The sequence below is a fragment of the Schistocerca gregaria genome, chromosome X (assembly GCF_023897955.1).
Source record: "Schistocerca gregaria isolate iqSchGreg1 chromosome X, iqSchGreg1.2, whole genome shotgun sequence".
Classification (NCBI taxonomy): Eukaryota; Metazoa; Arthropoda; class Insecta; order Orthoptera; family Acrididae; genus Schistocerca; species Schistocerca gregaria.
In genome coordinates this window covers 410,313,668-410,338,975 of record NC_064931.1, presented here as the reverse complement: position 1 = coordinate 410,338,975, position 25,308 = coordinate 410,313,668, and the positions used below count along the sequence as shown (strand labels likewise).

Sequence of the window (25,308 nt, the reverse complement as noted above, 5' to 3'; positions counted from 1 at the left end):
CAAAGCACAGCACAGCATTTTCTTTCTCGCAGTCAGTTTTAACAGAAAACCAGTACATTGTCGCTAAAAATTATTGCCTGTGTCTGTACGAAAGTTAACAGTATCTTGTAAGAACTTAAAAAGTAAATCGGTCAAGAACTTTTACTGATTTTTTGTAATAACATTGAACGACTTTTTTAAATCCAGTATCGATACTGATTTCCACAGAAAATTGCTTCTTCTTTTGCGTCTGACATCCAACAATAAGCGTGATAGCTTGGGAGACATCAAGGGATCACAAATTTAGCATTGGAGAGCAGCGTGGAGGGTAAAAATCGTAGAGGGAGACCAAGAGATGAATACACTAAGCAGATTCAGAAGGATGTAGGTTGCAGTAGGTACTGGGAGATGAAGAAGCTAGCACAGGACAGAGTAGCATGGAGAGCTGCATCAAACCAGTCTCAGGACTGAAGACGACGACATCAACAGCTTGGGAGTGAGCATTAGATTGGTCCTAACGAACCTTCACAAAATAACTAAGGTAGCTTTGTTGTGTGAGCCGTGCCACTTGTACCGTCGAACGGTAGGACCAGATGGGCATTCCAGTAAACTCAGACAAAATATTCAAAAATTTACTGCAGTATTACTTGAGAGGGCGTTATTTCACGTAAAATTCATACTTAAATATATGAGCGTTCGTAAGCGTGCAGCTACAACGATTGTCGTGACCCGGTCAGGCACTTATCACGCCACGTGCAGAGGTTCCGCCTCTGAACTTCACTGGCCAGCAACTCAGGCTGTTTACGATTCTCTAAATTAAGGATTCGCTCGTGGTCGTATCATGTCAAAACAGTAGTCCATCAACTAAGCCTTACAGAGCAACAACAATTAATGTCGGTTCTTGTTTGTCCATGAGGAGAGTAAGATAGAAAGGAAATACAGTACACCTAGAAAAGACATTAATACTCGCAGTGGGCGCTTTAACAATGTGCTGGATTCCGGACGTGAACGCTAACAAGGAAGCAGCCGTGTGCCACTTTCCGAACCACTCGTCGTTGTCAACGGCTGTGCCATAGAAGCCAGAGCAAGTAGCCATTGTTTGCGTACGTGGAGCGACGGCTATCAGACACTGTCCATCAGCAACGGAAATTTTTCACCACTTTCAGAGAAGGGCCTGGTCCCGAAACAAGTCACGTAAATACTTCCTAAAACGCAAGCTACCATCAGTGAGGACGCTTGCTTGCAATGCAAGAGAGAATTAGATGATTTCAACAGATGTGTTAGCTTAAAGGAGAAAATCTGAAATTCAAAATGTCGTTCCTAATGACCTTGTTTTAATGCTACGTGCTGGAATAACTGTCATCCCATTTAAACGTCTCTACGGAGTGCCAGTGATAAGTAAAGGAGGCTTGTTTTATGTCTTCTAAGACATGTTTCCATCCCCGTTCTCAATTCAAATTAATATTTTAATAGCCACTTTATTATTCATAGGGAGAGAGAAACTGTTACTAATGGCGAAGAGTCTATATGTAAAACTCCTGTGCGACGAATAGAGGAAATAACAGAGTTGTTTAATATTTTGGCAACGCAAGAGCTCTGCCAACTCAAATCGTTACTATCGATACGGAACTCTATCCCGCGATCTCCAGCTTGGGCATCAGCGACTCTATCCCGTGAACTCGAAGACAGGAAAAAGGAATTCTAATATCAGAACTCACTAACTTCAAGCCCCATGAAGCTTCGTGTAATTAAATGAAATGTCAAGCTGTTAACAAGAATTTCACAAAATTGCCTCGATTAAAGTACCTAGCGTTGTTTCAGTAACTTACAATTCTTCTGAAACTTCCTGGCAGATTGAAACTGTGTGCCCGACCGAGACTCGAACTCGGGACCCGCGAAAGGTAAAGGTCCCGAGTTCGAGTATCGGTCGGGCACACAGTTCTAATCTGCCAGGAAGTTTCATATCAGCGCACACTCCGCTGCAGAATGAAAATCTCATTCTGGATACAAATCTATTTGTCCTGAACTGTATAACTACAGAAATGAAGGGTTAACAGTCACTAAAATTTAGCTACCGATATCTACACCCACAAATAGGCGAAACCAAATGGTTCAAATGGCTCTGAGCACTATGGGACTTAACATCTAAGGTCATCAGTCCTCTAGACTTAGAACTACATAAACCTAACTAACCTAAGGGCAACGAACATCCATGCCCTAGGCACGATTCGAACCTGCGACCGTAGCAGCGGCGCGGTTCCGGACTGAAGCGCATAGAAGCGCTCGTCCACAGCGGGCGGCTAGGCGAAATCAAATGATAACCAACGAACCACAATTTTTTAAGTCTTCATGATTAAACTTTAACAAATCCTGTAACAGCTACTTTCCATACACCAGGAATCACGGACATGAGCGATGATCTGCTACTTTTAACTGGATTCGAAGGGTTTTATCAAAACAGAATGTCATAGCAACCCACGTGTCAATGCAGGCAAAATAAAGAACCGAGTTTGACAAACCACTGCCGGGTATAAGAGGAAAGATAAAATATTTTGTTTTTCAGTCCGCGTACAGGCGCTGAACACAGGAGCGCTTTGGTATTGCTTGCTATCGCCTTTCGGTGGTGTGACTAACATGAACCTTAAACTCTGCAGCTCATCCGCAAACAAGGAAAACATCCCCCAAAATCTGTCACATGAGAGAGATAAACTAGCGCATTAGGCGCTACGTCAGAATACTCTTAACAATATACGCTTACACAATAGTTTCTTATTTGAGGGCACAATACGCTTTGTTTGCGACAGGAAGTGGCAGATGGCTACTATGTTTGCTATCAAACATACCAGACTACTACTAATCAGAAAGGAAAAGCTGTATCAGCGACTAAGACGGTTAAGGATACGAGTGACAGAAACCAAATACTTCGGGAAAGACTGGCAATGTGACATAACATTCAAGATGCAAATGACAAAGCTACTGTTAACGCTAACGTCGCTGCAGATTCATGAGATCAAATCACGGATGATGCATCTCCTTCGAACCTAGTAAATTTCGAAATATATAGTACGTATACTTCGAAAATACATGTGTCACTAACTTGCAGAAATAATACATGGGCAAGCAAAACTTAAGGACAAAAGTAACTTTCGCATTATGTTCAATATACCCTCGACAAGTATGTTCCGAGTAAGGTTTTAAGGGATGGGATCCACCATGGTTTAATAGCCGTGTTAGAAAAGCGCTACATAAACAAAGAGCACTTCATCTCAGATTCAAGAAAAGTAAAAACCTAGCAAGCAAACAAAAGCTGAACGAAGCGAAAATGGGCGTAAGAAAAGCAATGAGAGAAGCGTTCACTGATTTTGAAAGTAAGAAGTTGTCAACCGACCTGAGTAATTACCCTAGGAGATTTTGGTCGTATGTAAAATCAGTTCAAAAATTGTTCATATGGCTCTAAGCACTATGGGACTTAACATCTGAGGCCATCAGTCCCCTAGACTTCGAACTACTTAAACCTAAGGACATCACACACATCCACGCCCGAGGCAGGATTCGAACCTGCGACCGTAGCAGCAGTGCGATTCCTGACTGAAGCGCCTAGAACCGCTCGGTCACAACAGCCTTCGTAGAATCAGTAAGTGGGTCAAAATCATCTATTCATTCTCTCAGTAACCACACCGGCACCGAAACGGAAGATAACAGAGAGAAGGCCGAAATACTGAATTCGGTCTTCCGAAGTTGTTTCGCCGCGGAAGATCGTGACATTGTCCCTCCTTTCAGTCGTCGTGCAAACGTCGAAATGACAGATATTGACATAACCGATCGCGGAACTGAAAAGCAGCTACAATCGCTTAATAGTGGAAAGGCTTCAGAACTAGTTGAGATGCCTATTTAAGATTCTATAGAGATTATGCGCAAGAACTTGCTGCCCTTCTAGCAATAATTTATCGTACATCGCTTGAGCAACGAAAATACCTAATGACTAGAAAAAAGAGCAGGTCATTCCCGTTTTTAAGAAAGGACGTCATACAGGTCCACACAATTATAGACCTATATCGTTGACGTCAACCTGTTGTAGAATTATGGAACATGTTTTATGCTCAAGAATTATGACGTTTTTGGAAAATGAAAATTTCCTGTATAAAAATCAACATGGATGCCGCAAACAGAGATCCTGCGAAACTCAGCTCGCTCTGTTCCTCCATGAGATCCACAGCGCAGTGGACAGCGGCGCTCAGGTCGATGTCGTGTTCCTTGATTTCAGTGAGGCATTTGACACCGCACCGCATTGCCGTTTAATGAGAAAAAAATACCAGCTTACGGAGTATTGGAGCAGACCACCGATTGCATTCAAGACTTTCTAGCAGATAGAACTCAATACGTCGCTCTTAAGGCAACTACATCGATAGATGTAAAGGTAATATCTGTAGTAGCACAGGGAAGTGTGACAGGACCGCTGCTGTTCACAATATATATAAATGATCTAGCATCTAGCGTCGGATGCTCTTTAAGGCTATTCGCAGATGATGCAGTCGCTTATACCGAAGTAGCAGCGCCAGAAGATAGTAAGAATTTGCAGAACGACCTGTAGAGAATTGATGAATGGTGCAGACTCTGGCAGTTGACCCTGAACGTAAATAAATGTAACATATTGTGCATACATAGGAAAAGAAACCCACTACTGTAGAACTACACTATTGATGACAAACAGAGGGAGAGAGCTTCTGACGTAAAATATATAGGCGTAAATATCCAGAGCGACCTTTAGTGGAATGACCATATAAAACAGATAGTGGGAAAAGCAGACACCAGACTCCGATTCATCGGAAGAATCTTACGAAAACGTAACTCATCCACGAAAGAAATGGCTTATAAGGTGCCTGGTCGCCCGATTCTCGAGTACTGTTCATCTATCTGGGATTCCTATCACGTAGGACTGATAGAGAAGATCCAACAAAGAGCGGCGCGTTTCGTCACGGGATCGTTTAGCTGGGGAGAGTGTGTTACGGAGATGCTAAACAAACTCCACTGGAAAATGTTACGAGAGAGACGTTGTGCATCACGGAGAGATTTACTACTGAAGTTTCGCGGCAGCACTTTTCAGGAGTAGTCAGACAACATATTACTTCCCTCCCTCCCCCCCCCCCCCCCCCCCCACATACATCTCGCGTATTGAGCACGAGGAGAAAATTTGAGAAATTAGAACCAATACAGAGGCTTACCGTCAGTCATTCTTCACACGCAATATTCGCGAGTGGAACAGGGTCGGAGGGGTCAGATAGTGGTACCGAAAGTACCCTCCGCCACACACCATTAGGTGGCTTGTGGAGTATGATGGGGATGTAGATGTTTCACTGCCAAGTAACATAGTTCGACGGAACTTGGCCGATACACAGAAAGAACAGCTACAATATAGTACAGAACGTAATTGACAGAAATATGGCCTACCGGCAGAACTCCTTACCAATATTGTGGCCAGCATGGAAAATGCTGCAGAGCATGCACTGCCGTCTGTCATCATCACACACCGTATTAAATAAGAATCATGTCCCGCGTTTATAAGGTCCAGGGTACCATCACGAATCGTGGTGACTTTAGTGTAAATATTGTCTTGAATAAAAATATAATTTCTGCTGTTCTCATTGTGCATTTCTTTCAGTTACAATCCCTACTATACTGTAGCAGTTCTTTTTATGTAAGATCATTGTTTAGCAATGACACCACTGAAAGACTTTCGTATGTTTTGCACACCCGTGTATATTACACGTAAACAGGGGCACTGTTGTTTTTATGCCCCGAAAAATTTTTATAATCGTTCATATGCTTCATTATAAAATATCGCGCGCTTGATCTGTAAACGATCCGGGCGTGGATGTGTGTGATGTCCTTAGGTTAGTTACGTTTAACTAGTTCTAAGTTCTAGAGGACTGATGACCTAAGATGTTGAGTCCCATAGTGCTCAGAGCCATTTCAATCATTTTTGAAAACGGTCAGCAGAACTTAGTTTGTCATTTGTTTCCGTTTCTCAAATGATTACGGCTAAATCCATACAACTAATTTCTAAGGTTATGCCACGTTCATTGTCGGCCCTGTCTGTGGAACTGCAATGTCTCATTACAGTGGCTGATCGTATGGGTGCCACTTTCTTTGAATCAATATAGACTGCTGCTATTACATTTTCATTTTCATCGCTCAATGTATTTACCGTCGAGCAATGAAGTTTTCTTTTTCTAAAATGATCTACAACTTCCTTCCATGTATTTAGGTAACAGGAGGGGGAAAAATGATTTTTTTTCTCTTTTTCAGTCTGAAGTCCTACGTATTGTGTCTTCTGATTACGAATCTGCCTCCTTCCAAGGGTCCAAATAAGGTTGCGACCATTAGTTATGGGTGATACGGTTGTAATCTGAGGGGGACAGACAAATTTGACCACAACAACTTAACACGAAGGAAAGTTGTCGCTCCTCTATCGAAAGTAACAAAGGCTTTACTTCGTTAGAGCTGACCAACACAATGTTCCAGACAGCCAGAATAGTATATATAATCCATTTTTAAATTACAGTATATGGGTTAATTTTCTTGCTTTGCTTCTTTTTACTAAGGGTATTATTGAAGATGACGTCGTTTCTGTATTATAGGAACCAATATGAACCAGGTGGTTATCGACGTACCGTTGGATCTCCAATGATTCGTTTCTTTGTAAGACCTAATCTCTGTTTCTAGTATATTTCGTCGCCTTCCCCAACGGACTCATAAGGGTAGCACAATTTCCCTGGCAGTCATAAAGACTAGCTCTGTATGACAAAGATTGGACGTCTTCGCAGACTTCTTATTTCTTTATAATGACACATTATCAGACACGGCCGCCTGATACTTTTCGCTGTAGAGGAAGGCAGGAAAGGGGGGGGGGGGGGGGACAAGAATGGTCAAAGAGAATAAGTATTTGAATCATGTTCACCTCCATAACGAACACTTCTATTCATTATGTGCACGTTATAATGTTACTCATCTTTCACCTGATGCGAGTACTTACGATTGAAAAAAAATTAATATGAAAAACAAGCTCTCGTATCTGCACGCAAAATATTTTCTGCGATCGCTTTCTATGTATGAATTGTGAAACAACAAAAGGTGTAAATTTAGATTTGAACGCAGCGGTACTATGTTATGAGAAAGTATAGGCCAAAGTGCCTGGGGACCCTACTTAAATGTATTAATTTGTAGACAACAAGAACAGAACAGAAATCATATCAGCAAATAGTTAATTTACTCGTACTCTCCTATCTAATTGTTGGTAATAACAGTTATTTGCTCAAAAAGATCGCAACTAATGTTTTACGGGTCTTCAGTCCGAAGACTGGTTTTGACGCAGCTCTTCATGCTAGTCTATGCCATGCTGGCCTTTGTGTAAGTACTGCAACCACCATTCATTTGAACATGCTTACTGTAGTAAGGCCTGGGTCCCCCACCCACAAAGTTTACCTTCCACACTCGCCTTCATTACCAAAATGACGATTCCTGTAAGTCTTATCATGTGTAGCTAGGAATCGATACATTCTCTTAGTCAAGTTGTCTCATGATTTTATTTTCTCTTCAGTTAAACTCAGTACGCCACATTAGTTATCCCATTTATCCATCCGATTTTCGACACTCTCCTATAGCATAAGGTTATAAAAAGCTTCTATTCTCTTCCTTTCGAATACCATAAGAAAATACTTCCTAACATTTAAATTTATATTCCATTTTTATAAGTCCCTCAGGTTCCCCTGGTTTATTTCGACTACATTACATTACCCTCATTTTACTGATGCTGATGTTAACCTTATATCTTCTCCCAGAACTTCAATTTGCCTTCCTTAGTTCTTCTTGGTTTCCTTTGCAGCATGCTCAATGTAAAGGTTGAATAACATTGGGGACAGGCGCGCTCTCTCTCTCTCTCTCTCTCTCTCTCTCTCTCTCTCTCTCTCTCTCTCTCTCAACCACTGCTTCCCTTTCATGTCCGAGTCTTATAAGTGCAGAGTGGTTTCAATGCAACTTACATATTATTTTCGCTCACTGTATTTCCTTTGAATAATATTGTCTCAGTTCCCCCACCGGTTATATTTATAGGTGGAATTTCCTGTCAACACTTCACAACTAAAGCGAAAGCCGCGAAAACAACAAGGAAACGGAATAATATCAGCACAATCAATAAATTAATCCATATCGCATTCCATTACATCACATCCACTGTATCAGTTTCAGAGCTGAATGTAGCGACAGACATTACACAATGAAAATCTTAAAGAAAGTTAAATTTGAACAATATAACTTTGGCGTTTACATGCTGACCTCCGGAAAAACTTAAGCACAATTCCTAGCTGTGAATAGCGACATGGGGGAGGGGGAGGGGGTGCAGCATGCTTACACTTCAACATTTTTGTTGATGTCTTATGTCACCTGACATGCTTCCTTCAGTTACCAGATGAGTCTATTACTCAATGAGAGAAATGTTGCCATGTACAATGCAAGTTTTCACACTTCCTTACTCCTGTGAAAGCATGTAAGTTATACAGACTGTGATTAAAATGTGTTTATTTACGAAAACACATTGTTTGCTCACAGTTGGAGCATATATAGCATTTACCAGAAGTGTAGGGAGGCAGTCTTGCCGCATGGGGTAGCGGTGCGGTCTGAGGTGCCTTGTCAAGGTCCATGCTGCTGCCCCCATCAGAGGTTCGAGTCCCCCCTCGGGCATGGGTGCACATGTTTTCCATAGTGTAAGCTAGTTTTGAGTTAGAGTAAGTAGTGTGTAGGCTTAGGGCCCGATGACCTCAGCAGTTTGGTCCCATAAGGCCTTACCACAAATTTCCAAAAAGCACAGTATTGCCATGTGCTTCACCCAACATATTCTCGATGCTATATGTGTTCCTCCACATTTACACCTGGACTGACATGTTGGTTTGTGACATGAAGTTTGATAGTTGTTCTAGGTTCTCATACATCTCATCTCATAATGATGTCACAATATACTTGAGTATGGTCTGTCTATGACATAAACTGGTTGCTTAATAAAGTGACAAATGTAGCTGTTCGCAAAGGCGTTGCTATCATTTATTTTCTTTAATAACGGCTATACATCATAATGCAGCAAGGTTATCACAGACTAAAGGCTTGTTCTGCTGTACACAGGCTGAGAAAGGAAAAACTCATTTCTGGCAAATGAATGAAGCAGGCTGACATTCCCTCGAATCAAGATTACCAGCAAAGACACACACACATGAATACATAGTCACTATCCTCACTGTTGTCAGAACTTGAGCCTTCACCCTGATAAAGAATAGTATGCAACTTTTTATAACATTCAGTATCACTAAACAACACAGTGGGGGATTACATTATTCTTGAGCCAGTTGACCTCCCTTTAATGTTACTTGTTTGGGGATACCAAGGATAGGACAGCGCGGAGGACACTATGAGACTCCCAGTTCACTTGCAACATATAGATAAACTGTATTTCAGCAAACAATTATTTCAGCATTTATTACTGTCAAGCATGGAGACCCAAACTATGAGCTTATCTGTCCCTTGTTCCAAAGGAAACAATGCCACAAGAGTGAGAATAAGACAATGAGACAACACAAAACAGAACGAAAGGAAAAATCGCAACAACGACTGAAGGACAACAAACACTTAAATGGGCAAAAGGGGACAAGAAAACCACAAAGACGCAAGAAACAGGTAGCAGAGGTTAAAACAAGAAATCATGTTACCATGGCTGGCTGACCGTGAGGATAAGAAAAAAAAGCCAGCTACTCTGCAACACATTAAAAGCCCCACCCTGAAAGCACTAGGGTGGAGGACACACACGGACAAAGGACATGTGCTAAAACTTAGAGCAAATGATACAAACTCACCCTGACGAATAAAACATGAAACTAAAACTGATGTTGAGGCATTGTCGACCAACACCAAAGGTAGGGTGCTAGGAAGGTTAAAAGTTCGCTCGAGAGTGGCTAAAAGTGGGAAGTCCAGCAAGAGATGAACGACCGTCATTTGTGAGCCACAGCAACACCGAGATGGGTCCTTGTGATGGAGGAGGTAACCATGCATCAGCCACGTATGGCCAATTCGGAGCCAACAGAGAACCACAGAATCCCTGCAAGAGGCGTGCATGGAGGTCTTCCACACATTCAGTTTCCTTAATGGCATGCAGCTTGTTGGGTGTACTGAGGTTATGCCATTCCATATCCCAAAGCTGCAAAACCTTGTGGCGTAATACTGAATGCAGGTGAATTTCGGAGAAGCCGATCTCCATAAGCAGTTACTGCATAGCCTGACTGGCCAGCCTGTCGGCAAGTTCGTTGCCTGGGATTCCGATGTGACCTGGGGTCCAGACAAACATCACTGAACAATTGGACCATTCCAGTGCATAGATGGACTCCTGGATGGTCGCTACCAAAGGATGATGTAGGTAGCACTGGTCAATAGCTTGTATGCTGCTCATGGAGTCAGTACACAGGAGAAATGACTCACCTCAGCATGAGCGGATGTGCTTAAATGGATGAGATATGGTCGCCAGCTCTGCAGTGAAAACACTGCAGCCATCTGGCAAGGAGTGCCATTCTACATGTCCTCCATGAACACAGGCAAAGCCAACGTGACCATCACCCATCGAGCCATCGGTGTAAAGCACTTCATGGCCCTGGTACATGTCGAGAATCCAGAGGAAGTGACACCAGAGTGTTGCATTGTTAACCGATTCCTTAAGGTCATGTGAAAGATCCATGTGAAGCCGCAGCCTACATGTACACCATGGAGGTGTTTGCGAATGAACCTGAAATTGACTCAGACTACTGGTAGGGCACCTGGTGAATCTTCATGAAGTGGCCGGCCACAAGCCTTCACAGACCAGGTTGTGTGCACAGTGAGAACAAATGCTCAGAGTGCTGGCCTTTAAAGCACCATATTGGGGGTGGGAAAATGTACCTTCATATCAGTGGTAAACCACGACTTTGACCTTTTCTGGAAACTAATCTGCCTCAAATGTGTGGATTAATGTGTCAGTGTCAACGTTTTTGTTTGGTATGCTCACATTGCACACAACATACAACAAACATTCCTCTCCTCTACAAGTGTCTGGCTAGTTCTTTATCTACCTGTAGCATCACATCCCAATGAAAATTAATTCCTGTACCACATTTAGGTTCTTATGGAGTGTTATAGTAACAAGTACATCACCAAATTATTTGCAGGAGCGTAACACCTAGAAATGAGTAGGAATTGCTGTCTTAACTGAGATGGAACCACTTCTTAATTTACTAAGGCAAGACATTTTCCCATACATCTTTTTCAAAGTCATCTTCCTACAGCCATTCCATTTTGGCTGTTTTGCACTATATCACTCATCTATATTCTGTTTTGCTTCATAATAAAAGAGAATAAGCAAAATAGTACATTTTCTGTATAGTAACTGTAACTTCCCAACAGTAAGTTTAATACTCCTCAAAACTAAGGATTGTAGTGTAGCTCCAACTGAGCTATTTCATTCACTACCTTCAGTTTTCATTCAGTCCTTAACTTCAGATCGGCAGTGAACCTACTAGATTCTGGCACCTATTAACAATAGACCAAAACATGAGGTCACTAAGCATGCACACACGGATGTTTCCCCACAAAGATCTCTGCACAAAATAGGGGACCCAAATATATAGTTGCAAAGCTACATGCAATCTCCCCCCCCCCCCCCCACTCTAGTGCTGAGCATACAAACAACTCCACATACTCAGAACAATATGAGAACTGGGATCTACAAAATACTCTCTTTACGGTACATGATTCACAATATCAATAGTACGGATACTGGCGCCTTGCTAGGTCGTAGCAAATAATGTAGCTGAAGGCTATGCTAACTATCGTCTCGGCAAATGAGAGCGTAGATGTCAGTGAACCATTGCTAGCAAAGTTGGCTGTACTACTGGGGCGAGTGCTAGGAAGTCTCTCTAGACCTGCCGTGTGGCAGCGCTCGGTCTACAATCACTGATAGTGGCGACACGCGGGTCCGACTTACAGTACCAGAATGCGGCTGATTTAAAGGCTACCACCTAGCAAGTGTGGTGTCTGGCGGTGACACCACAGATAGTATCACAGACATGAGGAAACACATTCATTTATATTATAAAAATTACACTGTAAGGCTCAATTGCTGATATAGCTTATGCACTGATGCGGTAGTAGTCAACTGAAAGTTTGGTGTGCTGAAGCTCAATTGTAGTAATAGAGCTAATATTCAGCGTATAGGAAACTGGATAGTAGATTTGCAGTGTGCATTTCCTACTCATCACACTCTGATAGCAGACAGGCAGGTTAAATCTCAAACATCCAGGCACTGCTGACACATTAGAAGGGCATATGTCAATGACTGTATGAGGATGCTTTATGTGACGAACAAAACTGGTCAGAATAAATAAAATAATGACACATTTGGCTGTGTTCTGTATACTAACAAATTTTAGTGCTATATGCAATAGCGTTACACTTTGAATACATTATGCCAAGTTGGAGGAAGACTAAACAAAATCCACTTTTACTATGACCTCTTCTGGGTTTTCAAAGAAGAAATGAAGTCCCAGATTGTGAAAATAATATACTGATATCCTTAATGAAAATATTTTTCAGGTTTGTCAGCTTAATGCTACGCAAATTTGCAAGATGTTAAACCTTCCCCAGCATGAAATTTTTGTCACTTACATTATTTGTAAATGACTAAGGGTCAACGGAAGCATCCAATTCCAACCACCTGCTATGACCTGTGATTTAATGGTGATGTGGTGTGTGACGTCACTATGGAGCAGAGTTTTTTTGAGTTGGATATGTTTGTAGATATTGTGTAGTTGTATTTGATGGTGCCCTCTGATGGTGAATGTCGACATGCTGAGTTTAATGTGTGGTACCGGGTTCATTTGAGTTTTGGTTGTAATTGTGCTAATGTGTGTTTGAGTTTAGATAGTTTTTGTGACAACGTGGGTTATGGAAGTGTTTTCGGTGAGTTATTAAGGGGTGTGTGTGTGTGTGTGTGTGTGTGTGTGTGTGTGTGTGTGTGTGTGTGTGTGTGTGTGTGTGTGTGTGTGGGCGCGCATGTTGGTAGGTCAGTTGTGTTTTAACTGGTGTAGTGAATATGGGGTATTTGTGTTTTTGAATTGTTGGTGTTTTGGTTCTCCTTTTCGGAGTTGTAAGTAATGGTTTTTTGGTAGCTATATAGGTCAAGGGAAGTGTCTGATTCCTATGGTTTTGCTGATGTAGCAGAATGCTGTACATTATTTTTTACATTATTTGTTTTAGGATGGTGTGGTTTTCTTTTAATGCTGTATATTTAGCTTATCCTTGCCCTATACCTCCAATTTTCCGTGGTTGTCCTGTTAGTTTCATTCTATTTTTGGAGTGAGGTGTGTCATTTTTATTTTTGTTCATGTTCAGTGGTGTGTGTATGTAGTGACATTATTGTCATCATTTATGCTGGAAGTAACCGTTTTGACATATTGATGATGTCACAAGTTTTTTCAAACCTAGTGCTGGACTGGGGCAGGTTACAGAGGATTTAGGTTCACTATGTAGAGGCTTTACTAAGGAAGATACTGTGGTTATTGTGGGTGGGCCAGGCAACAGTATTGACAGAGATCCAGGGTACAGCATAGAGTGTGACCTGGCAAATATTGCATCGGCATCGAGTCATACCAGTATTGGGTTTGGGTCGGTTCTGGAGCGGCACGACCAGCCTCATTTGAGCTCTACTGTCAGGAGAGTTAATTTGGAGTTGGAACGGCTACTTGGATCTGATGCAGGGTCATACATTGGTGTGGTTCCTGTTGATTCACTCTGTAGGTGGGACTATACTAGACATGGCCTACACCTCAACAAGAAGGGGAAGGGTAAACTGGCTGCGCTGATAGCAGGAAATTTAAAGAGGGGAGGAACTACATCTCACGGTGGTAACTCTTTTTTAGTGTAAGATCAGTGTCCAGTGAGAAACTCAGCGAGGCAAGTACTAAAGATGTTAAAAAAAATTCAAGATACTCACAAAAGTAAAATGAAAAATAATGTTAGTATATTTCATCAAAATATTGGGGGATTGAAAAATAGAATTGATGAGCTTCTGCTTTGTTTAGAAGATATAGAACCTGAGAATGTAATAGATATACTATGCCTGTCTGAGGATCACATTGTCACTGATACGCAAAAGGTTAGCATCAATGGGTACAAATTAGCTGCACATGTAAGTAGAGATAATATGATGAGAGGAGGAGTTGCCATATATGTCAAAAGCTTCCACAGCGCAAAAAATTTAGAAACTAAAAATTTTTTGTGTAGAGCAACATATGGAAGCATGTGCCACTGAACTAAAACTAAATGATGGCACTTTCATAATTGTAACAATGTATATGTCCCCCTCAGGGAATTTCCAGCTATTCCTAGAAAACTCGGATGCTTTGCTGTGCTATCTGACAGACAAGGGGAAGCAAATTATCATTTGTAGGGATTTCAATGTTGATTTCCTGAAAGAGTGTAATAGGAAGAATGACCTTGTAGTATTACTCAGTTCTTTCAATTTGGGCTCCATCATTGATTTTCCTACTCAGATAACAAAGAACAGCAGGACATTGATAGATAACTTTTTTATAGCCCAAGATAAGTTTAAGGACATAAATGCTTATCCTGTTAAGAATGGTGTTTAAGATCATGGTGCACAGCTAGTTACAGTACATGACATAGCTCCATGCAGTATATCAAATCAGAATTTCAAAGCAGTGCATTCAATTAACAATATAAATACTGAAAACTTTAGGGAAAGCCTAAAGCAGCTAGACTGGGATGAAGTGTAGATGGAACCCGATGCAAACTTGAAATATAGCTTATTTCAAGATACATTGTTAAGGGTATTTGAAAATTGTTTTCCCAAGAAAATAGTTAAACATAATTCCAAGAAAACATAAAAAACCTTGGCTAACTAAGGAATAATAATATCTTGCAACCGTAAAAGATAACTGTATCTAACAGCAAGAGGGAGTACTTATCCCAAAATTGTTCAATATTATAAAAACTATTGTGCTGTACTAAGAAAAGTTATTAAAAAGTCCAGAAGCATGTGTATCATGTCAGAGATCAGTAACTCTGATAATAAAATTACATAAATTTGGAATATTACTGAAAGGGAAACAGGTCAACTAAGAGCACAGCAAGACTTTAGTGCCATAAAACTGAATGACAAGTGTACTAACAAACAATCAGAAATTGGAAATATTTTCAATAATCATTTTTTAAATGTTGTGGAGAAAATAGGATCTAGATCTTCACTAGAAGAGGCAAGGCTTCTAATAGAAGAGGCCATACCTGTGCAGTTTGAAACAACTGTATTTCCACCAACCTCTCCCTCTGAAATCAGTAAAATAATAAACTCACTGAAAAGTAAAAGCTCTTACGGAATTGATGGCATTTCCAGCAAGATACTTAAAGCTTGTTCCCCACAGATAAGTAGGATTCTCAGCCACGTATGTAATAGCTCTTTGGAGCACTGTGTTTTCCCCAATAGACTGAAATATGCCATTGTAAAACCATTGCATAAAAAGGGGGATACGTCGGATGTCAACAACTACCGCCCAATCTCTCTTCTACATCTACATCCATACTCCGCAAGCCACCTGACGGTGTGTGGCGGAGGGTACCCTGAGTACCTCTATCGGTTCTCCCTTCTATTCCAGTCTCGTATTGTACGTGGAAAGAAGGATTGTCGGTATGCTTCTGTGTGGGCTCTAATCTCTCTGATTTTATCCTCATGGTCTCTTCGCGAGATATACGTAGGAGGGAGCAATATACTGCTTGACTCTTTGGTGAAGGTATGTTCTCGAAACTTTAACAAAAGCCCGTACCGAGCTACTGAGCGTCTCTCCTGCAGAGTCTTCCACTGGACTTTATCTATCATCTCCGTAACGCTTTCGCAATTACTAAATGATCCTGTAACGAAGCGCGCTGCTCTCCGTTGGATCTTCTCTATCTCTTCTATCAACCCTACCTGGTGCGGATCCCACACTGCTGAGCAGTATTCAAGCATCTATCAAAAATTTTTGATAAAGTAATGTATTCAAGAGTAGCCTCCCATATTTGTAAAAACAAAGTACTAACAAAATGTCAGTTTGGTTTTCAGAAAGGCTTTTCAACAGAAAATGCTTTATACGCTTTCACTGATCAAATATTAGATGCTCTGAATAACCGAACATCACCCATTGGTATTTATTGTGATCTCTCAAAGGCCTTTGATTGTGTAAATCATGGAATTCTTTTAGATAAGCTAAATCATCATGGTTTGAGGAGGGCAGTGCACAAATGGTTTAATTCATACTTAACTGGAAGAATGCAGGAAGTTGAAATAAGTGGTTCATGTAATGTTAAAACAACAGCTGATTCCTGAAACTGGGGGGGCTATCAAGTACGGGGTCCCACAGGGTTCGGTCTTAGGTCCTTTACTGTTCTTGATATACATTAATGACTTACCATTCCATATTGATGAAGATGCAAAGTTAGTTCTTTTGCTGATGATACAAGTATAGTAATAACATTCAAAAACCAAGAACTAAGTGATGTAATTGTAAATGATGTTTTTCTCAAAATTATTAAGTGGTTCTCAGCAAACGGACTCTCTTTAAATTTTGATAAAACACAGTATATACAGTTCCGTACAGTAAATGGCACAACTCCAGTAATAAATATAGACTTTGAGCAGAAGTCTGTAGCTAAGGTAGAATTTTCAAAATTTATAGGTGTGTCCATTAATGAGAGGTTAAACTGGAAGCGACAGATTGATGATCTGCTGAAACGTCTGAGTTCAGCTACATATGCTATTAGCGTTATTGCAAATTTTGGTGATAAGAATCTCAGTAAATTAGCATACTATGCCTACTTTCTTTCACTGCTTTCGTATGGTATCATATTCTGGGGTAATTCATCATCAAGTAAAAAAGTATTCAGTGCTCAAAAACATGTAATCAGAATAATTGCTGGAGCCCACCCATGGTCATCCTGCAGACATCTATTTAAGGATCTAGGGATCCTCACAGTATATATATTCACTTATGAAATTTGTTGCTAATAATCCAACCCAGTTCAAAAGTAATAGCAGTGTGCATAGCTATAACACCAGGAGAAAGGATGATCTTCACTATGCACGGTTAAATCTGACTTTGGCACAGAAAGGGGTAAATTATGCTGCCACAAAAGTCTTTGGTCACCTACCAAACAGCATCAAAAGCCTGACAGATAGTAAACCAACATTTAAAAATAAATTAAAAGAATTTCTAGATGACAACTCCTTCTACTCATTGGCTGAATTTTTAGATATAAATTAAGGGAGGGAAAAGAAAATTAACTTAAACATTAGTGTCATGCAATATTTTGTGTAATGTAATATCTTGTACAGACATCTTTCATTAAACTGACACGTTCCACATCATTACGAAATGTATTCATGATCTATGGAACAAGTATTAATCTAATCTAATCTGTCATGGGTCAAAGCAGATGAGTGGAATCTGACACTCTTGTAATCCCATGACTAAATACCTGCAGAGTACAGTTTCTGTTTATATTAAATTACTTTTACTACAATCAGTTGCAATAAACAGAATTCTACCAGGTTTCTGCAAATTATAATATCTTCAGCATCCCCAAATTCCACTTGAATACCATTGTCCATCATTCATAAGATAATCTATCACAATAGCTATACATCAGAAGGACAAATAAGATTACACAGATAATTCCAATTCTCTCTTTTATCGTAAGAAAACTTGAATTAACCAGAATTAGTTATAGTATTTCTCAAATGAAGTGTGTTGCTGCAATAAAAATTAGTTTACTGGCAATGATCGACTGAAAGTGAATGTGGGTTTGTGTACTGGACAAGATAATTTTAGTTCATCACGTTATAGGGGAGAGAGTGTGGCAGATATGATACACGAGTTGGGATGGAAGTCATTACAGCATAGACGTTTTTCGTCGCGGCGAGACCTTTTTACGAAATTTCAGTCACCAACTTTCTCTTCCGAATGCGAAAATATTTTGTTGAGCCCAAACTACATAGGTAGGAATGATCATCAAAATAAAATAAGAGAAATCAGAGCTCGAACAGAAAGGTTTAGGTGTTCGTTTTTTCCGCTCGCTGTTCGGGGTGGAATAGTAGAGAGATAGTATGATTGTGGTTCGATGAACCCTCTGCCAAGCACTTAAATGTGAATTGCAGAGCAGTCATTTAGATGTAGATTGTTCTCTGAAGATGAATGATTAAAAAATCAAAATAAATGAAGTGAGATTTCTGAAAGATGACACACAATAAATCATGCCACCTTTTATATGAAACAACAAAAGTGGATGTATTCTTGAAATAACGTGTGTTTGTTTTACAAAGATACACAACACCTAGCAGTAAGACTCCTCGTAGCTGTCCACTGGAACTCCAATTGCACAGTCTCTAAAGTTCAGAATTCAACTAGTAACAGAGGACCATTAAAACTTATAATAGCATAACACATAACTAAGCAGGAGTAGCAGGGCAACAAAGCAGCTCACTGAACCTTGAATATGGAATCAATTGGGGTCTAGGTCCTTAAATACTCAACACAGACCTATTACAACACAACAGGCATACCTGTTTGATTAATTTTTATTAATGCAACATTAATGAAGTGGCAATAAGTGTGGAACAGACCTAGAACTGCTGAGCCCGAGACTAGATGGGAAGTTATCATAGTAGCTGCAGTGCCACAAATTCATATCCAAATTGACTGTTCTCTTCTTTATTCTTAGCCCAATACCTGTAGTACTGTAAGTCCACGGAATGCATGTACATAATGAAATGAAATGAAGTGAACCATAAAGATGCTTTCCATCATCAATACACAACTGTCACTTGAATGTTAACTTTTTCTTGTTCTGCTGGAAGCTTATTGAAAATTACACTGACATAACAGCACAAATTTTTTGTGCACTAAGTGAGAAAGTGCAAGCCAACAGTCATGACAAAATGTCCAATTTCAAAGATTGATGTACACACGACAACCTAGTACTAAGTGATCTGAGGATATGAATTTAATTTGCTGAATGTAGTTATCAATGAACATATATATGTGATCATGCTAATGAAATGTTCCTACAAGAAGACAGTATTCGTAATTATAGATCGCCTCCTACAGAGCTGACAATGTCAGGTATTTGTAAAAAGTTAATATTAACTGTTTTAAAACAACATTACCATCTAAAACACTGTTAAACATGACGCTTCTAAATTCTAATCCAAAAACCAGTTCTACCCCCTAAACAGCTGTTTTAACACATTCTTTGAGAATAACCACACGATTTTTTTCCTAAAAATTAAGTGTAAAAACAGAATACTGTTGCACATGTTGAACATGCTGTCTTCACTGTCTTCCGAACTCCCACACAAGACACTACTTTTCTCCCACAACTTTCCAGCTCCTAGCTAATTCCATAGCTGTTACATCCTATAAAGAATGCTAAGTTTAACAATCTAACTGCTATACAACACCAATTAACAACTAAATAAACTCTAATATATCTGTTACAAAAGAAAAAGAGGAAAATGTTTGCAAACTAAAACTAAACGAATTTGACCTCCACGATTACCATAAAGAAAACAGAACACTGTGGCTGGTCTCTAGGAGACATAATTGTCAGCATTCTGTAAGAATTTTACATTTTCATTTCCTATGTAGACTCCTCACATACGGACACATTATGAGAAGTGCTGCCCTATTTTTGTCATCTCATAGTGTAAGTATGAAGCACATACATGAGATGTTATTCGAGCTCAAAATGTTTTAAATGACAACGAGGAGAAAATTTAGGTATTTCTGGAGTTAAGAAAAACACTTATGTCCAATTATTTGTGTAGGCTGACATTATGAACTGCAGACCTTTCAAACTATAACAGTGCAATTCATTGAAGCTGTAATATCTCAAACCGAAGAGGCTTTTGTTCTAGTCGTCCCAAGACTGGTGCAGTATATGCCCACTTTTAAGACAGAGAAAAAAACTGCAGAAGAACGATTTGGGAATACATTATGGAAACACATTAACCACTCCAAGAATCACAAAATTAAATTAAAATCATAAACTTTATTTTTAAAGAAAATAAATGAGAATTTAATTTTGTGATGCAGTGGGCTGCCCTTTTTTCTGAAATAGAGGCTATTCATCTCTATTTTAAGTTCCTACAATGACTGGAGTTACGTTTCTGAAACCACAAATGTAATAAATCGTGAAGCAAATTGCATCATAACAAGTTGGTTTGTTGATTTAGGGGACAGGACCAAACAGCGAGGGTATTGGTCCCATCGAATTAGGGAAGTATGAGGAAGGAAGTCAGCTTCGTCCTTTCAAAGGAACCATCCAGGTATTTGCCTCAAACGATTTACAATTTAGGGAAATCTCGGAAAACCTAAATCAGGATGGTTGGACATGGGTTTGAACCACTATCCTCCTGAATTTAAGTCCAGTGTGCTAACCACTGCACCACCTCACTCAGTGCACTGTTTTCTAAAGTCTCGCGTTTCTCTCACATACTTCTGTACATTTATTTGAATATTTATGATACTTATAAATAAACAAGAAAACCTGGGATTGCAATGTTTTTGTCAGTTCTCCTGAAATCGAAAATATTCCAAACTCAAGCTGACAACATGAATATTTTCAACAAAAAAGGCTGCTAAGGTTTCTGTCAGTCAACTCTTTATATGATTTAACATGAAAGTTGTCTCATTTCCACAACTCATATGACATGGGCCTACTGCAACGCTGAGATATTTCTGTTTTCTTTCCTCCACGGAAGTTGTCAAATAAGAATCTGTAAGAGTTACACAACATGAACGTTTGAGGAGTACGCCTATAGTGTGATTAATGTGTAGGCCTAACTAGGAATAATGTGACACTTCTGCATAAAGGGCAATGAATTACGTACTGGACCGCCGCCCCCCCCCCTGCATTTTTTAATATAACGCTAATGGAAACATTAGGTTTCGCTACAGCTCAGTTTGTTAGCACAACCGGAGTTCAGATTTCCTTCTGCCACATTCGTCGAATTCGCCAACTCTCGTCACCACAACACAGATTTCAATGGGGGCACTTTTTAACCAATTTTTTTTTTTACCTTCATGATTGCATTATGCCATTGATACTAATATTCTTTATCTTCAAATGTGCACAACATACAAAGCATCCAACATAACCTCCACCCCTGAGCAACGAAGGGCTTCTGTTCGCCAACACCAATTGCAATAATAATTCCACAAGATGGGTTTGCACAGCAAACGACTTTGATTAAACCCTGTGCTGAAAATTCAAACTTAATTTTTGTTAAAAATCCTGGATCTTTTTGATCGGCTTTGTACCCGGCAATTTAAATCCCAAACTGCATAACATTGTATTGGACAATACAGGATTACTGATTTAAGACAAATTGTTTTGTACTTAAATGCCTACCCAACAACTGCAAACAAAGTATCAATATACTTTAACACTTCAATAAATACCCGATAATAGTTTTCTACATGAACCTTACCGATAGGCTACATTGAGATTTCTATGTTACAGAAAACATACCAGTACTCCTCCTTCTCCAGTTGCATGTCGATGTGGGTTCGTTGTTAATTTAATATACTCTTGGCGTAATAAGGCCCTTCTTTTTGCTGCCGCTTCAATTAACTCACGATTTTGTCTTGAAACACCGAACTGCTGATCCGCCATTTCTTTTTACAATAGCAAGCAAAGAGTTTTGCAATAGCGGAGGATGCGTAGATAATATAATGAAGCACAGTTTTTTGGAGACAAATGGCAAAGTATTTCTACTTCATTTCTCGCTGAATTACTTAACTTTTTCCAAATGTTGTTTATTAATGAGAATACCTATGTTTATTGGTCAATATAAAAAACACTGGTCTAGTTTTGTATTTAAGTATTAAACTCGTCGTACTATCCGTGTTTCACAAGTTTACAGCAAAAATCAGGTGCGATGGAATTATAACACGCTAAATTATGATTTGATAACGCGAACTTGAAAACTAGTTTTCCATCTGCTTAGCCCTGATTGGCTGTTGGGCGACATGGCGGTGGTGACAACGAAGAGTCCCGTGACTTCTGACATCGTGTGTATATATACAGCTGTTTCTGCCTTTGTGCTTTAGTTGGCTGATGGTTTCGTGTGGAAGCTAGTAGCTGTATTGAGAACTGTGAATTTTTTTTTTCGTTCCTTTGTTGCGTGGTAAGTAATTTTGTTTTTAAAATGTTTTTCTAGTTTTAGTTAATTGGAAGTGTTTACCTGAAAGAGGGATTATATTCAATCATTGTTTAGTTTTGCGCCAGAATTTCGAGGAAGTTACGTTGTCTAACAAAAGGCTTGGAACCTTCTTGCTATAAGAACTTATAACTTTCAGTGCGTTGTTACAGTTAAATGCAACAGTAACAAGGAGATTTCTTGTAATCAGGCCATAATGAAAGTGTACGTGATACTGTTATGTATTGTTGCGGGAGCGCAAGCAGTTGCGTTCTTCGATCTCTTTCTCGAAGAGTGGAATACTTTCAAGGTGAGGTTGGTTTAAAGGTATATGTAAAGTTATATTACGCATGTTCTGGAAATGAGGTAGGTCTACATAAAGATCCGTGTTTCAGCTGAAACATGGAAAAAAGTACTTGAGTCCTATTGAAGAAAAATTCAGAATGAAAATTTTTATGGAAAACAAAAAAAGAATTGCCCAACACAATGCTGCGTTCGAACGAGGGGAAGTATCGTACCAGCTCGAGTTAAACAAGTTCGGTGATCTGGTAAGTTTAATTATGAACACGGTAAAAAAAATAATAATATTCCATTGCACTGTGGTGACTGTTTGCTGTGTTAACAGTTGGCTCATGAATTCGGTGCAACATACAATGGCTTTAATAAAACTCATAACGCAAAATTAAGGGAATCTCTTGGTATAAGAGGATCTACTTTCATTCCACCTGCAAATGTAAATGTACCGCCCTATATGGACTGGAGGAAACATGGTGCAGTTACAGACGTTAAAAATCAAGGATCATGTGGTTCGTGCTGGGCGTTCAGTTCGGTGAGTCTAGTTTTGTTTGGGGGAGAGAGAGAGAGAGAGATTACTTTGGAAATGTGATTGTGACATATATTACTAGAGTACTTTAGCTTTATATTTGGAAAAATGTGCCTAGTTTTTTTTTTAAAAAAAAACTTTTGTTGTCTTTCAGACACCATTCTAATTAGTGTATTTCTCTGTCATTCTTATAGACAGGTGCACTGGAAGGACAACATTTCAGGAAAGCAGGCTATCTGACTTCCCTGAGTGAACAAAACCTGATAGATTGTTCTCACAAATATGGAAATCAAGGCTGCAATGGTGGCTTGATGGATCAGGCATTTACTTACGTTAGAGATAACCGTGGAATCGATACGGAAAAATCGTATCCATATGAAGGCGATGTAAGTAATTGCTGTTGTTTTACATGTTTAGTTAGTGCATGAAATTTTTCTGTTAGCATTTTGTTAATAAGCTAATGTAGCAAACAAGTAGCAGTCCCTGTTGTGATAAGTGTAGTTTTTTTGTTTTGTTTTTTCTTCTTATTTTGACATGTTCCCTTCTTTCATTAAAGGATGACAAGTGTAGATTCAAACGCATTGATGTAGGAGCTGATGATACTGGCTTTGTGGATATTCCACAAGGTAATGAAGAGCAACTTAAAGTTGCTGTGGCTACAGTTGGTCCAATTCTGTAGCTATTGATGCTAGTCATGATTCATTCCAATTTTATTCTAAAGGTATGCCTAGTGTTGTTACATTTCATGAAAACTTATTAGTTTGCAAGTGCTGCTATAATGAATTTGTTTGCAGGAGTTTACTATGAGCCGCAGTGCAGTTCTGAGAACCTTGACCATGGAGTGCTTGTTGTCGGTTATGGGACAACTGAGGATGATGTTGAGTACTGGTTGGTGAAGAATTCTTGGGGACCAGAGTGGGGTGAAAATGGTTATATTAAAATGGCAAGAAACCGTGATAACAACTGTGGAATTGCAAGTTCTGCAAGCTACCCTCTTGTTTGAGAAACTGACAGTGGTACATGTGATTTGACTTTATTTAATGTGACATCTTGGAAGGACAAGTGGAACAATGTGAAACATTTGTTTTTGAACTACTGAACTTGTGTTAAAGTATCATTGGATAGGTCTCGACTAAAGAGGGGTAATTATGCTGGAATACTGCGTAAAACTTGACAATTGTGCCTGTTTCTTGTCTAGTGAAAGTAATGGTTTCAGAGCAACATACCATGTTTCTTACCTTTAGTGGTAAATGATTTATTGTACAGTTTTCATATAATAAAATTATTATCTTTGAGTGGTGCCTCTTTCCTGTAGTTTTTACTTATTACCTCTGTCCTCATGAACTTTTGTGCTGAGCATGGCAATTGGTTAACACTTTAGGGGGGGGGGGGGGGCGGGGGGGAAAGCCTACATAATAAAAACTATTCTAGAGTAAGAAATGAATGTGCACAATATATGGGTATTGGCTGGAAAAAATTTGTCCAGCCAGTTGAAGGTTTACATACAACAAATAAGTCAAAAAAATTTGGTCTATTTAATCTAAATATTTGTAGTGCATTGTAAATGTGCCTAGATGTGGTGTGATAATGCTGATTGTGTCCATAAGAGCAGAGCTAAAACAGGTAATATAATTGTTAATAATATAGTTCGTAAAACTTAACTACATTTCTCAACTGAAATGCTTGGCAGGGTCTAAATCAATTTATAACAGTCTTGAATTTCTCCTTTGCTTGTAATACTGAAGTGTTAACAAGAAATTTTTAAAAATAAGTGGCAGCTTTGTCTCAATAAAATGGAGAGTTCTGCCATATGCAAGAGTATTGCTATGTTACTTGGTTTTATTTGGGGACCCTTTATGAAAAATTACAGCAGGTTAACATCTTGTGGAGGTTATATTGCCAGCTTAAAATGGTTATGAAGGAGAGATAATGGCTAATATTTTTGTTTACACATACAGCTAAAGAGAAACTTCACAGATGTGAAGCACTAAATATTGTATGCTTTTTGTTGTGTTGAAAATTAGGCCTAGGACAATAATTTGAAAATATGTTAGGTATACAGTTACTCACATACCTCACTTGTTACAGTTTTTAATGATGTGATCTTGCCCCCCCCCCCCCCCCCCCCCCCCATGTTTTAAAATAGTTATTTCATTTGCTGTTGCAGTTTCTAAGCAGCTACCAAAGCTTTTTA

General features: G+C 39.4%; 2 protein-coding genes across 2 annotated transcripts in view; one reads left to right on the top strand and one right to left on the bottom strand.

Annotated features, from left to right (window-relative positions):
- LOC126299599 (uncharacterized) overlaps positions 1-22,120 on the bottom strand; it is a 102,782-nt gene extending 80,662 nt beyond the window's left edge. The window contains exon 1 of the mRNA XM_049991622.1: positions 21,622-22,120. Coding sequence (XP_049847579.1) covers positions 21,622-21,765 — 144 coding nt within the window. The 5' untranslated portion in view covers positions 21,766-22,120. The remainder of the gene's footprint in view (positions 1-21,621) is intronic.
- Positions 22,121-22,190: 70 nt separating this feature from the next.
- On the top strand, positions 22,191-24,409 carry LOC126299598 (cathepsin L-like). Its single transcript, XM_049991621.1, is given in 8 exon segments — positions 22,191-22,279; positions 22,370-22,601; positions 22,687-22,839; positions 22,917-23,120; positions 23,309-23,500; positions 23,671-23,785; positions 23,788-23,835; positions 23,909-24,409. Coding segments are annotated over 7 exon segments (1,014 nt in total). The 5' UTR covers positions 22,191-22,279; positions 22,370-22,508; the 3' UTR covers positions 24,118-24,409.
- Positions 24,410-25,308: the final 899 nt, after the last annotated feature.